This window comes from Perna viridis, chromosome 4 (assembly GCF_037379345.1).
Source record: "Perna viridis isolate PV_CMFRI_1.1 ecotype Kerala chromosome 4, ASM3737934v1, whole genome shotgun sequence".
NCBI classification, from domain to species: Eukaryota; Metazoa; Mollusca; class Bivalvia; order Mytilida; family Mytilidae; genus Perna; species Perna viridis.
This window is the reverse complement of record NC_142448.1, coordinates 2,221,964-2,235,319: the sequence shown is the minus strand read 5'-3', so window position 1 is coordinate 2,235,319 and position 13,356 is coordinate 2,221,964. Positions and strand designations below refer to the sequence as shown.

Genomic DNA, 13,356 nt, shown 5'->3' with positions numbered 1-13,356 from the left:
AATATATTGCATAATTATTATTTTCACATTCATTTCAGCTTTATGTGGCCTTAAACTTACCACTGCGGATCGAATTCATCGAACCAAGGTTTATTTTCATTATCTCTATTCCTTGAAACTCTGAAGGTGTTTTTAGCAGTATCAATCAAAGCCTGACCCATCCAAAGTGACACATTTAATGCATTTTAAAAACAACCAGAGGCTGTCTATTCAGTAAAATATCAGCCAAGCCCAAGGTTGTCAGACTGCGGGTTTGGTAAATATGCCATTTACGCTAAGATTTCACCCCTACAGTCACAAAATAGTGAAAAGATATTTTAAAATGCGTGTTTTGATGCTTATGTGGTACATATGAACTCAACTGGGTGTTTCTTGTTCATTTCATTTCAGGTCAGGTTTTTTTTCTGTTTTGTGGCTCTTTAGTGTATGACAAGCTCCAAAATAACTTTTTCGTCAACTCAGTAGGGGTTTTGTTTAAAATATATGCCAAAGAATGGGAAATCATGTTTCAATATATTTCTCTCTCATAATTCAGAATTTCATACAAATGTAGTACACAGGAATATTACATGAGAATGAGACAATCGACAAAAACTGTAATTTTGCCAAATGACCTTTGCTGCAGGTTAAAACAGTTTTTAAATGTTAAAATTTTTACCTATACTATGTCCACTAATTATGAATGGTGTTTATTAGCTGTTATTATGACACTGTGTGTGCAAAAAACTCATGAAGAGACAATAACTAGCTTATTTGCCCAATTTTACCCTGATGCCATAAGCAATTATGAGTTTTACATTGAAAATCCCATAGAAATCCCTTTTTGAACAAAAATGCAAAAAAATTAGTAAGGAAATAGGTTTTATTGCCTCATTTCATGTTTACTCCATGAATTCTGAGAAGTAAACCCCCAAAACATATAAAAATAGCATGTTTTAAAAAAATGTGTTGTCGCTATTAGGTACAAGACCAAATAATTTCCTAGTGCATTTTCAACAGACCAATTTTGACATATTAAAAGAAAGAAAAATCGCTTCAAACTCAGTAAAACTTAAAAAAAAAAACAGTAGGGGAAAATCTAGGCATGAACCAGCAATATAAGGTATTTTTTAAAATTAAAAACCCCAAAACATTTTTCAAAATTGGATAAGAAATTGAAAAAAAGGAAGGATTTTTTGACCCCTTATAACTCAAAAACCATAAGATATGTTTGAAATCGGATTGAAAAATGCAGGCAGCAATTTTCATAGGGAATTCATTAAAAACAAATTTTCAAAATCGGACACAAAATCAAGAAGTTGATATGTAGGGTTTGGCCTTCTATAGACTGAAAATGCTTAACAATATTTTCAATCTTTTAAATATTTTCAACACATACATTTTTATAAGAAAGAAATTAAAAAAAAGAATTGTCAAAACAAAAAGAGAAATAAACCTTCTAAAAACACCTATTTTACCACTTTTCCCTTTTTTTGCAAAATGGTAGGGGGAAAGTGACCCCATTTAAATAGCTATCTTCCTCTAGCCACAAGTAACAGTATATCAAAATTTCATGAGATTTGGTCCACTAGAACTTAAGTTATCATATGGAACAAAAAAGTTAACGAAACTGAAGACGACAACAATGACGACAGCATCACAGCATAATCATGACCCAATACTATATGTGCGCAAGTTTCATTTTCTGTTAAGCAGTATTGGAAGAATTATTGATTAAATCTGGGGACTGACAGACAGCAGGGTCACTATATACCACATACTTTCAAACTGGAAATCAGGCCATGCAGACAGGTCTCACTGACAACTAAATAAAAAGCTTCACAAAGCAAAGCATGATACAACCGCAGTGAAGAAACAATATTAGTTTTTGACACACTTAAGCATACGGACACAACAATAATACAAAACTATTAAAAAATTAAAGTAAAAATTTTCAAAATCTAACCAAAAAATAGAAAGTTGCTTTTTTGAGATGTGGCCTCTTTCCAAAACCTTAAAGAAATGAATAATTTCATTGAGAAATGCAGGCTGGGAATTTCATAAAGAATAAAAACAAATTTTCAAAATCAGACCAAAATAAACAAGAGGCTCCCAGAAGCCTGAAACGCTCAACTGATTAAAGTTTGTCGGAGAAAAAAGTGCGGAAAACTTTAAATTCACTGAAATTTTCTAAGTCCAAGGGCTGTAAATTCCATAAAAATCATTCAACCGTAACCAAATTCGAACTTAATCTGTAACTTACAGTAAAACTAGATAGAAAATATAAAATCAATTGGTAAAAGCATTACAAAAAAAGTGCAGAAAACTGTAAATTCACCGAAATTTCAAGGGTTATAACTTTTTTCAAAAACATTCAACTGTAAACTAAATCGAAATCAATCTGTATCGCTTCATAATAAGGCTACATATCAAAAACAAACTTATTCAGAAGGAGCATTACAAAAAAAAGTGTGGAAAAAGTGGATGGATGGACGGCACCACAGACGGCAGACGGACGCCCAGCATTTCCATGTCCCTTCGTCACGCGTTACGGGGGACAATTAAATTAACAAGATGTCCAACAATTTCGACTCAAGAAGACTTCGATAGAAATTATCATAAGATCATTTCAGCAAATGAAATGTTTTTTTCTATTAATTATAGTTCTCAAGATATTGGCTGAAAACTGTAAAAAAAAATGTTATTTCTTTCGAGAGCAATAACTCTTACAAGCAGTTGCATGACAACTTTGATCACTGGGAGACTTTTCTAGAATCTGGCTTAACCTAACAATATTGGAGATATATGCGAAAAACAACTGTCTGACGCTATGTTCTATTTTTAGTAACATCGGCCATGTTTTTCGACAAATCAAAAACCTCCATATCAGTTCTATGCAGGATACCCAAGGAACATTCATACAAAGTTTGGTTGCAATCGGTCAAGTAGTGTCAGAGGAGAAGATTCTCAAAAGAAATAACATTAATAACAACAATTAAAAAAAAAAAAAAAAAACACCAAAAAAGGGCAATTACTCCACAATGCTCCACAAATTAAAATGAAAATTTAACCACATATAGATCTCATCATGCTGAACATTTTCCCCATGTCAGAATTGACTAAACCTAACCGTTTTGGAGTTATATATCATAAACCACTATCTGACCCTTATGTTCTATTTTTAGTAACGACAGCCATGATTTTCAACAGATCAAAAATCCCGAGATCAGTTCTACACCAGATACCCCAAGGAACATTCACACTAAGTTTGGTTAAAATTGGTTACATAGTGTCAGAGGAGGAGATTTTTGAAAGAAATAACATTAAAAAAGCAAAAATCGTTGAAAAAGGGCAATAACCCACACATGGCTAAACAATTAAAACTAAAATTTGACCAGAGATAGATCTCATCATGCTGAACACTTTTACTCGATGTCAGAATTCAGCTAAACCTAACCATTTTAGAATTAGGGCCCATCACCTAAAAATCAATACCAATCTTCCGTTTGTAGTTTGTAACCTTGATATAAAATTTTATAAAGATCAACTACTTAACGCCGAAGTTATCACACTAAAACCAAGTGTCTACAGATGACATCGACAAGGACGATGACAGCACCATACCAATATCTCATCACAATATTTTTGCAGTTGTCTAGAAAGTATTTTTCAAAGTTTCACTGAGAATTCCCAGGACAAATGACACCTTTAAGTTGCATTACTCACAAATGTAAACAATATTCATATTGCACTTCCGTAGTAAATTACAAGAATGATTTTAAAGTTCACATTCTCAGCTTTATTTTGACAACTTTTGATCAATGCACACTTACAAATGTTTTGGTACTACAAAAAGAGCAGTGGTCATTTGACCCTGAAGCAGTGAGACCTGCAGGGTAGCAGATATCCTTTTTTGAAATAAATAAATACCCATTTGCATTTTTTAATCACAAACCTTGATTTCAATATTTCAATATTTTGCATATTTACAAAAAAATACCCATTAGAGGTACATGTATATAAATAAACAAAGTATATGTACAGTTTTTGTTTCTGTACTATAACTTACCTCTTATTTATTTTTTTTATGTACAGAAAGTCATTATATAATTGGATGCAGACTAAAAAACAAAGCAGAGGACTATACACAATTAATAGTTACATGTACTTCAAAATTAATTTTTGAGCAGTTTCATGCATGTAATAATGTTTTGAAAATTAATTGACACATAATTCATCCCCTTCATATCTATTAGGAATTTTCGTATTTCCTTACTTGCTTACATTCAATGAACTCTTGATTTTGCTTTAAGAACTTTCACATTAGTTTTTCTAGGTAAGTAATGTAAAGGTTTAATCAAAGTGAAAGTAAATGTTCTTCACATGTCACACACACATCATACTGAAGCTTCCTTTGTGCTTTTTTTGCTTTTGATTTCTTTTTCCTTTAAAATCTGAACAAGTTTTTTTTCTGACTCCTCTGTTGGTAAACCATTTGCTATACAGTATTTAATGTACGTTTTCAACTGTTTTTCTTGCATTGCTTGAGACACTCCATAAAGTCTTTCATCTATATCTTCATTACCCATATCTTCAGAAAAAAATATGAAATACAACATAACAGCCAGAAAACTCAAACCAATACAGTATGGTTGATACCATGGAGCTTCTATATACTGAGTTGTAAAATCTAAAACTGCTCCTCTTGAAGCAGCTCTGCTTGTGGAAAATTTTATTGGTTCATCATTTCTGTCTTGTTTCTTTATGGAAGAACTGTGGATACATTTTTTGTGTCTGCAAAGTAACCTATAATAACAATAAAATATGTTGAACATAATTTTACAGTGATCTAGAAATAAGTAAGGATAGAAGGGTACAAATCTTAAATAAAATGTTTTGGGAGAAATTATTGACTTAACCTTTTTAAGATCTCTGGGAATAAAAACATTTGTTTTTGACAAAATCTGATACAAAGTACAGAGGATTCCTGTTAATTGCACAGCATTTTTGTCAGAAAAAAAATTTAAATCAACAGAAATTCTGGTTTTAAGGGAAAATTGTTTCAATGTTTAAGTGCAATATATTCTTTTCTCTTGTCTTATTCCTGCCATGATGTATAATTTTACAAAGAAAAGAGAAAATATTGTTATAAAAACAAATTTCTTAAGACTGAAGGACTTCACAAATGATGTGCTGTTGTTTTACACATTTAGGTACATTTGAGTGGGCACGTTACGTTTCTATGCATTTCAAAGTTTATGTTACCGAAATTGATAAATACATGTATGTGTACTACCATTCCAGGAATTGGTGTCTTACTTTTGCAAAACCACCTATATTACTTATGCACTGTATATGTCCAAGAAGAATGGATATGGTGAGCAGGTCAAAGAGAAAACGATACCACTGGAAGAAAAATGTCAGGTTAAGGCCATCCATGGGTCTTCAATGAACAAGTAAACCCTAACACCAATGGGCAGACTGCAGCTGTACATTCCTTGCATATAAATATTTGCATGGAACCTATATATCAGACAGTCTTACAATAAAATAAGGAGAACATTTCAGAAAAAGCACCAGTATAGAAACATGAAAAGGAAAAAACATTGTCAACCAATACAACAAACTTGTAAAAAATAATACCACAACTGTCCATTACATTATAACTTCACCAGGACATATTATGGAACAGTTTATGACAGTAACTCATTAGTGCTTATTTTAACATATGCTTTTTAATGTATAAGTAAATTTATTAAATCATCAAATTCAAGGTAAATTCTAGACCTCCTTCCACCAGCAGTGGGTAACAGACAACTGGAAAACTGAGGAGGCATTTCTTGTAACTTTTAAACATAATTTTTTTGTAATATAACCTTTAGAATTTAAAATCCCAGAAATGTAAAGTTCTTTTGAGTAAATTTGAATAAATATTAATGCAATTACTTAAGAGGAACTTTTTAATTTTTGGTCTTATATAATGCAAGTAAGGGAAAATTTTAAGATGGATAAGATAGGAAATGCTTGTTTTTTTTTAGTTTCTATACGCAATTAAGTGGAATCCAATGTAATGACAATTAGCTCCATCTATTTTTGATTACATAACAGATGTGTGAAAATGTCCACAAAATAAATGTTATTTCCCTTTTCATTGCTGCATAAGTCCATTATTTTCTCTTTCTATTTAGTCTGTTGTGAGGTTACTCATAGAAGTAACAATAAAAAAAATGATTCTAAATTAAAGTTACTTGGAACACTAACATGCAGCGTCTAACTCCAGTAATGACCCTATTAAATCTGGAAAATATTGAGTAGCAATAAGACAAGAGGCTCCCAGGAGCTTGAATCCCTCTCCTGGTTAAATTTTGGCTTTCAAGGACAATCAATTTAATCAGGAATTATCCAACAATTTGGACTCGAAAAGACTTTGGTATGACTTATCATAAGGATCATTTCAGCACTGAAGGTTTCTTTCGATCTATTATAGTTTTCAAGATGTTGGCTGAAAACTGTAAAAAAAAAATCACTTTTCATCTTTCAAGGACAATAATTCTTACAAAGAGTCGTCTGACAACTTTGATCCCTGGAAACTTTTGTTGGTCTAATAATAAGAATCATTTCAGCAATTGAAAGAATTTGGCTATTTGGAGATATAATATGCAAAAAAACTACTGTCATGTTCTTCACGGATAAAAAAATCCCCACATCAGTTCTATGCAGGATTCCCCAAGGAACATCCATACCAAGTTTGGTTCCCATTGATCAGTAGTGTCAGAGGAGATTTTTGAAAGAAATAACATTAAAAATAGCAAAAAAACATTGAAAAGGGGAAATTACTCCAATATGGCACAATTGGATTAAAATCAAAATTTGACCACAGATTGATCACATCATGCTGAACACCCTTTTACCCTTTTTCAGAATTTGGCTAAACTTAACAGATGACGAAGAAATCCAAGTGATGGCAATAGCTCACATGAGCTTTGGCCAGGTGAGCTAAAAATGTAACTCCAAAGTTATTGATACTATGTTTTTCCTGAACATTTTGTTTAGTTTGAAGAATTCACTAATCACCCTATTGCTAGATTCCTTCTCAAGCAAAATATACCTAAAATAGCTCAATGTTTTCTTCAAATTCCTTGAATGACATAGTTTATGGAAGTGAACTTTACTCAATCCCATTGGCAAAAATATAAGAACCATTGATGACAGAATTTTGCATGCATTACCATCCTGTGGGTATATTATTTACATACAAATGTATTCACATTGTATCTTCAAAAGAAATTAACTATAACTTAACAGCAATGATCATTTCTTTTTTTATTTATAGCACAAAACTTTCTACATAAGAAAAATAAGAAGAAACTGACTCTTAATTTGTTTTATTGTTACTCTGTGTTTTCCAAGGGAAATAAAAATTGCTTGATAAGTTTTCAAGTTACCATAACTTTCCCTTGTTATTACCACAGACCTGTAATTACAGGTCTATATTATTACTTAAACATGTATTTCATGAAAAATCCAAGTCACCACCTATTTTGTATTAGAAACCATGAGGGTAGTTTCGACTTTACAGGTCCTTAGTTATATTTACACAATTTTCTAACACAAATGAAGATGAATGGTCCGGGAAGATTAACTTCATAAAGGATATCCTGACTACGGCAAAACCAGGCTGCCAAGCTTTCAAATGTGTGAGATTTGACAAAAGTTTGAAAGATCAATAGATTAAAGGGAAATGCCACCAAATCATAGAGTTATAGACTGAAATATTCTGTCATCAGAAAGCCTATTTATTAATCTATATTCATCTTTCTCCTGAACGAATGCTGGAATCTCAGATCTATTTGAAAGTGAAAATACAGAATTTTTTTATTGTCTATTTCTATCATATATAAATATCACTATCACATCATGGTCATAAATTTAGTTTGTTATTTACTCTACTGTTCTTTAGCATTGTATTCATGAAATACATGTAACCATTTATTGTAAATGTGCAAAAGCTTATATTTTCTTTGTATGTATATATATATCCTAGCTGGCCGAGTAGTCGAGGGCACTGGACTTAGTGCAGGCGGTGTTGCCATAGATGACACAGCAGTATGAGTTCGAGTCCCGCGGAGGGAACGACCAAAAATTTGCTTCGCAAATTTGACAGTTCTAACATCGTTGGGAATGTTTTAGACCCTTCTATATAAATATATAAAAATTATATTAGATCAGCAAAAGATGAATACAGAATGTTAAATAGGCTTTCCTGGTTTCTGACTACAAAATGTTAAATTTGACTTTTCTGGTTTCTGACTACAGAATATTCATCAAAGTACTGCAAGCACTGGAGGTTTTTGATTCTAAAGAAAATTGAAGAATAAACAAACTTTCAAAGATTACAAGATGTAAAATAAAGCTGAAATCAAACATTTGTGTTTTCCATATTACATGTATTTAGAAATGTTTTTTTTAATATATAGAAACTAAATGTCAATCTTTACTTCTGATTTCTGAAATATACACTGTAATCAATAGTTAAACAGTATTCAACTTCACACACATTTACAAGTTTTGTTCCATTTCACCTTTATCCAAAATTGTTAAACGTGACCAAATGTTAATGTGCATTTAAATTAAACTGAGTATTTATCCTACAACGTAATTATACAAAAAAAAAACAAAAACAATTTCACCTTGAGAAAATAATTTCTGTAATGAACATAAGATTTCCCAAAACAAGACACTTTTCATCAATTTGAATTTTCCTGTATATTTTACTTGGTTAAAATCACTTTTCACTTTCCTTCAATCATAAAGTACTAATAATTGGATGAAGATTTTGACTGTGTGTTAAATGTAACACATTTAATGTTTCTTGACACATTACTGTTACTGCAAAAACAAAATTCCCTAAATGAATTTCATTACTAAATATCTTTCAAAACCAAAAAGAAGTCCCTAAAATCTTCAGTTAATTTGAAGAATAGATCTTTATTTTATTTTTCAGAAGTAATAGAATATTATCAAGATGAATAATTGCCAGAAATATATTCCAATGTATATCTTACAGGCTTTAAATTTAACCAGTAAAAATACTGGAGAGGCACAGTTATTTTTATACATGATATGGACTTAGTTAGGAGTGACCAGTCCCTGTAATATAAAGTCTCCGATTTGGACTATATTTTTGTGTAGAGTTTAGAAATAGTATGGAAGTACCAGGCATAGACTGGTGACACAAGGTATTTTGATCCTGAAGGATCAAAAACTGAAAAAGGCTTTCCTGGTTTCTGACTACAGGATGTTAAATAACCTTTCCTGTTTTCTGAATACAGGATGTTAAATAAGCTTTCCTGGTTTCCGAATACAGAATAATTCAGTTTAGTACTATTGCAAAACATGACTGAGGTACAACTAAAATTGAATGTAACCAATCATACTGAGGTCTCACTTTTTCACGATCTGGACTTACAGACCTCTGGTAAGTGGATTTTTACTTTGCCTTAAGTCATTACGACAACATTTTAATCTTTTTTGCAATAAACTCATTTTTCTGATAATGGTCAAGGAATAGGTTCCCGTCCAAATAATTCTTGCTGACCAAATTTCTGTCCTCTCCTGTGAAACAAGTTTCTTGCCCAAAATTTAAGAAAAAATGTCTCACAGATTGCCGATATTTTGCTTTCAAAAATGAGCTATCATACAATGACTTTCATTGAGGAATTAAATATTGGTGAGCAGATTGGCAAGAATTGCTTCTGTCTTGAAAACAGCAGGATCTATACTCTGACCAGTACAGAAAAGAAAATTATCTAAAATTATTTCTTTAAAAAATATTGCAATTTGGCAATTTGTAGGGACACTTAAACAACTTTTCAATATCATGATATATTTTTTTTATTTCAACTTCATTCTACTTGACTGCAATTTTCCGAACAAAACCATAACAAAATATGAAAATGGCTGAAAATCACGTAAAAAATTCAAGTTTGTCCCTAGTTTTTCTATCTTTAAGAAACCTGGATAAATACATGGCTTCAAAGTTTACGCTTGGTTCCTAGTTCATATACAACAAATACTAATAAAGAGCTTTGTTGAGTACAGCATGATATTTTGTTAAGTACTGCATGATATGAGTGCAGTGATTGAACCCTGAATAGTTGGGGCAGATGTGGACACAATTTTAGTTTTTGACACTTATATTTCATTAAAGACACAAAAACTGGTTTGAATGCATTATAGCACAAAATTTTCGAAATGGGACCACCACCTACAGGATAAGACAATTTTACGACCAAAAAACTTGCTTAGGGTTGTAAAAAAATCAAACTTGAGGTTGCATGCTACTTCGTACCCTCACTCAACCTGGGAAAGGGAGACCCTTAGGTGATCTGTAATCAGTAATCAGTACAAGTCACATACCCCAAAACCAATCGCTGTTGTCCTTTTATTGTATGGAATTTGGAGATTTCAAGGAGATCTCAAATTATTGTCCCAACATCAGGAAAGTGCTTCTTGCTTCTGACCCCTTTTTAAGCCCATCATTCATGAACAGGTCACAACCCCCAAAAATAATTCCTGCCTTCCTTTGGTGATGTCGCACCTTATGGTACAATTTATGTTTTACTTAAAGTTTATTGTCCAGTCTTAATAATACTTGGTTTTTGGTCCCATTTAGCCCCCCCACCCCATTCTTTAACAATTCAAGTCACAACTTTAAAACAGATCCATTCACATTTATTCAAGTAAACTGTCACAATATTAAAAAAAAGACTCTTTCCTGGCCCTTCTTAGCACCTCATTTCAAAACTGTTCATGTCACAACCAAAAATATCTAAGCCTTTCTTTGGTGGTATGGCATTTTGTGATACAGTGTTGGAAACTGAATTTTTGTCAACATAGACCCATCATAATTTTACATAGACACCACTGTACATTTTAAAGCAACTGGAGCCAATTTCATCATTGACCTGCTTGATTTTACATAGACTGGGTCCGTAGGTCTACTGCTAATTTCTTTCACTGCCAGTGGTACAATATCAAAGAGATCCAGTCACTTGAACTTATTGCCCAAATATCAGGAAAATGATTGTTCTTTGGCCCTTTTTGGCCCCTAATTCCTAAATGGTTCAAGTCATAACCCTAAGGATCAATCCCAACATTTATTTTTTGTGCTATGACACCTAGTACAATTCTTGAAAAGATTTCTATTCACATTTATGTAAGTTATTGTCTGAAATGTAAATGCCTGTTTCTGGCACCTTTTTGTCCCCTTATTCCTAAATGATTCAAGTCACATCACATCAAATCAATCCCAAACTTCCTTTTGTAGTATGGCACCTTGTGGTATAATTTCATACAGACCTATAGGACCAGTGTTCTAGGATTTTTTGGTCAACTTGACTTACCATGGGTAAGTGGCCTTAAAAAAAATTACTTACCCAGACTTTAAATGAACTTACCCACATTGACGGTAACATTTCAAAGACAAAATGTGTCATATGATTTGGTAACAAGTGCAATCATTTCTAAAAAGCAGAGAATGCGATGTATTTTTTCTTTTCTTCATCATAGATTTTATCACTTTCCTTTTTATCAGGTTTTGGTTTCTTAGAGGGGGCTCTACCTCTTTTGAGGATGTGAACCCAAAACTATGGAGATCCATTTTTATTTTGAATTTCCCACTATTCAACCATTTAGTATTGTATTAAAAAACATTGCTGGGCATAACTTGGATAAAAACTTGTATGGGAGCTTTTAGATTTTTATGGCTTTTTACCCTTTAGTCACCTTTCTCTGACTCAGGGGCCCCCTCTCCCATCAATACATTTCATATTTATTTGCAAACAAATATATAATGATGAAAGAAACTATCATTCTGTTCAAAATTATGAATTTCGAAATCCGCATTTTCTAATTTTTCTGTTTCCGGATAAAAAAATTATTGTTTTCGCATTACGATTGTGTTTGACTTCAATAGAAGAAAAGAGATAAAATTACAAGTGCCGATAGGATCATTATGAGTAAAAAAGCAAAACAAAACAATCACGTTTTTTAAAGAATAAAATTTAAATTCTGCTGAAATAAATTCAGATTAATTGCCACAGGTCAGGAAAGTAAGGACTTGTTTTCAACATACCCAAACTTTAAAACTGATTTCCCCATGGGAAACCAAAGGCTGCCAAAGGAATTTCCAGACCTGAAAACTCACTTACCACAGGTAACGGGTAATGGGAATCCTATACCCTATATATACTCAAGTTATTGTATGGACATGGAAGTGCCTAAGGACGCCAACAATGATAGCTTGATGCCATTATACAACTGCAAATTTTTTGTGGTTGTACAAAAATATGCTTTCTTCTGTGTTCTTGTTCTAGCAATAAAATGATATCGTGATTGTCCCTCAACCACCTTGTAAAAGAAACTGTATTTCATATTACCAAAACTTTTTGTGGGTAAAAAAAGCATATGAGGGGCAGTACACCCAAGAAACCCTATACAAAATATTTCCAGACTGAAATCTGAAAAGCGCATCGGTTCGCTCAACTTGAGCCTCAAGGATTTTTTTAAATTAGAACAAATAAAAATATATGTCTTCTTTAAAAAAAAATTAAAATAACCTCTGAAGTAGAAAAAATCTAACAGGACTTTTAACTGTGAGTTTGATGATTCCAGACATCGTTTGTATAACCTCTTCCCCCTTTTTTTAAGTGTTTCGTAACCGTCAAGTACTTTTTCTATTTTTCTTGTATATGATGACATTCGATCTTTTAAACGTTTACTTGACGCGGATTACACTAGAATCAGTACTTGCAAACTATAAAACGGAGTCAAGATTTTTTTTGTTAAGTAAAACGAAACCAATATACATTGAAACCTAACGAAACCAAACCCCGAAAATCCGAAAGCCTGTCAAAACCAGGTATTTTTTTAAAAAGTCCCCTGACATCAGTTTTTATAAAATGTATTGTTAACCTTGGTAAACCGAACACCTGCATAAACCAGTATATTTTTATTAGAAGGGTTAGATTTGCACAGGTTTCATCGTATTTACATTAATATTGTATGTTTATGACAACCTGTATGGGCTAAAGGATACGACGAATTGCGAGTCTTTATAGAGCATTTTACGAGTCCCACCTGAGTAGATATACAGTCTGTATTTTTATAATTGTTTTCACATTGGCGTGAAAAAGCAATCAAATTATTTTAAATATACATGTAACCGGTACACTTTGTGTTATTAAAAACATGCAGGTGTAATCTGTTGGAGGATGATTCGACGTTGGAGTTATATTGATATATTTCAAATGACATCCTTCCAAAACTGATTTAATAGACAAATTTCATAATACTAACCGCTACCTTGATGATATA

General features: G+C 32.2%; 1 protein-coding gene across 1 annotated transcript; it reads right to left on the bottom strand.

Annotated features, from left to right (window-relative positions):
* Positions 1-3,755: 3,755 nt before the first annotated feature.
* LOC148618428 (uncharacterized) lies at positions 3,756-12,753 on the bottom strand. Its single transcript, XM_088577340.1, has 2 exons — positions 12,600-12,753; positions 3,756-4,785 (listed from the first exon to the last, which is right to left on the bottom strand). The coding sequence occupies exons 1-2, from the start codon at positions 12,656-12,658 to the stop codon at positions 4,377-4,379; spliced, it is 468 nt and encodes a 155-aa protein (XP_088433466.1). The 5' UTR covers positions 12,659-12,753; the 3' UTR covers positions 3,756-4,376.
* Between the last annotated feature and the right edge of the window lie 603 nt (positions 12,754-13,356).

What these genes read in the sequence shown, in the direction of transcription:
- LOC148618428 (XM_088577340.1), bottom strand. Translation starts at nt 12,658, where the DNA reads ATGTCTGGAATCATCAAACTCACAGTTAAAAGTCCTGTTAGATTTTTT. An exon ending in AGATTTTTTCTACTTCAGAG is followed by an intron (nt 4,786 to 12,599) that starts GTTATTTTAATT and finishes TTGTTATTATAG; the next exon opens with GTTACTTTGCAGACACAAAA.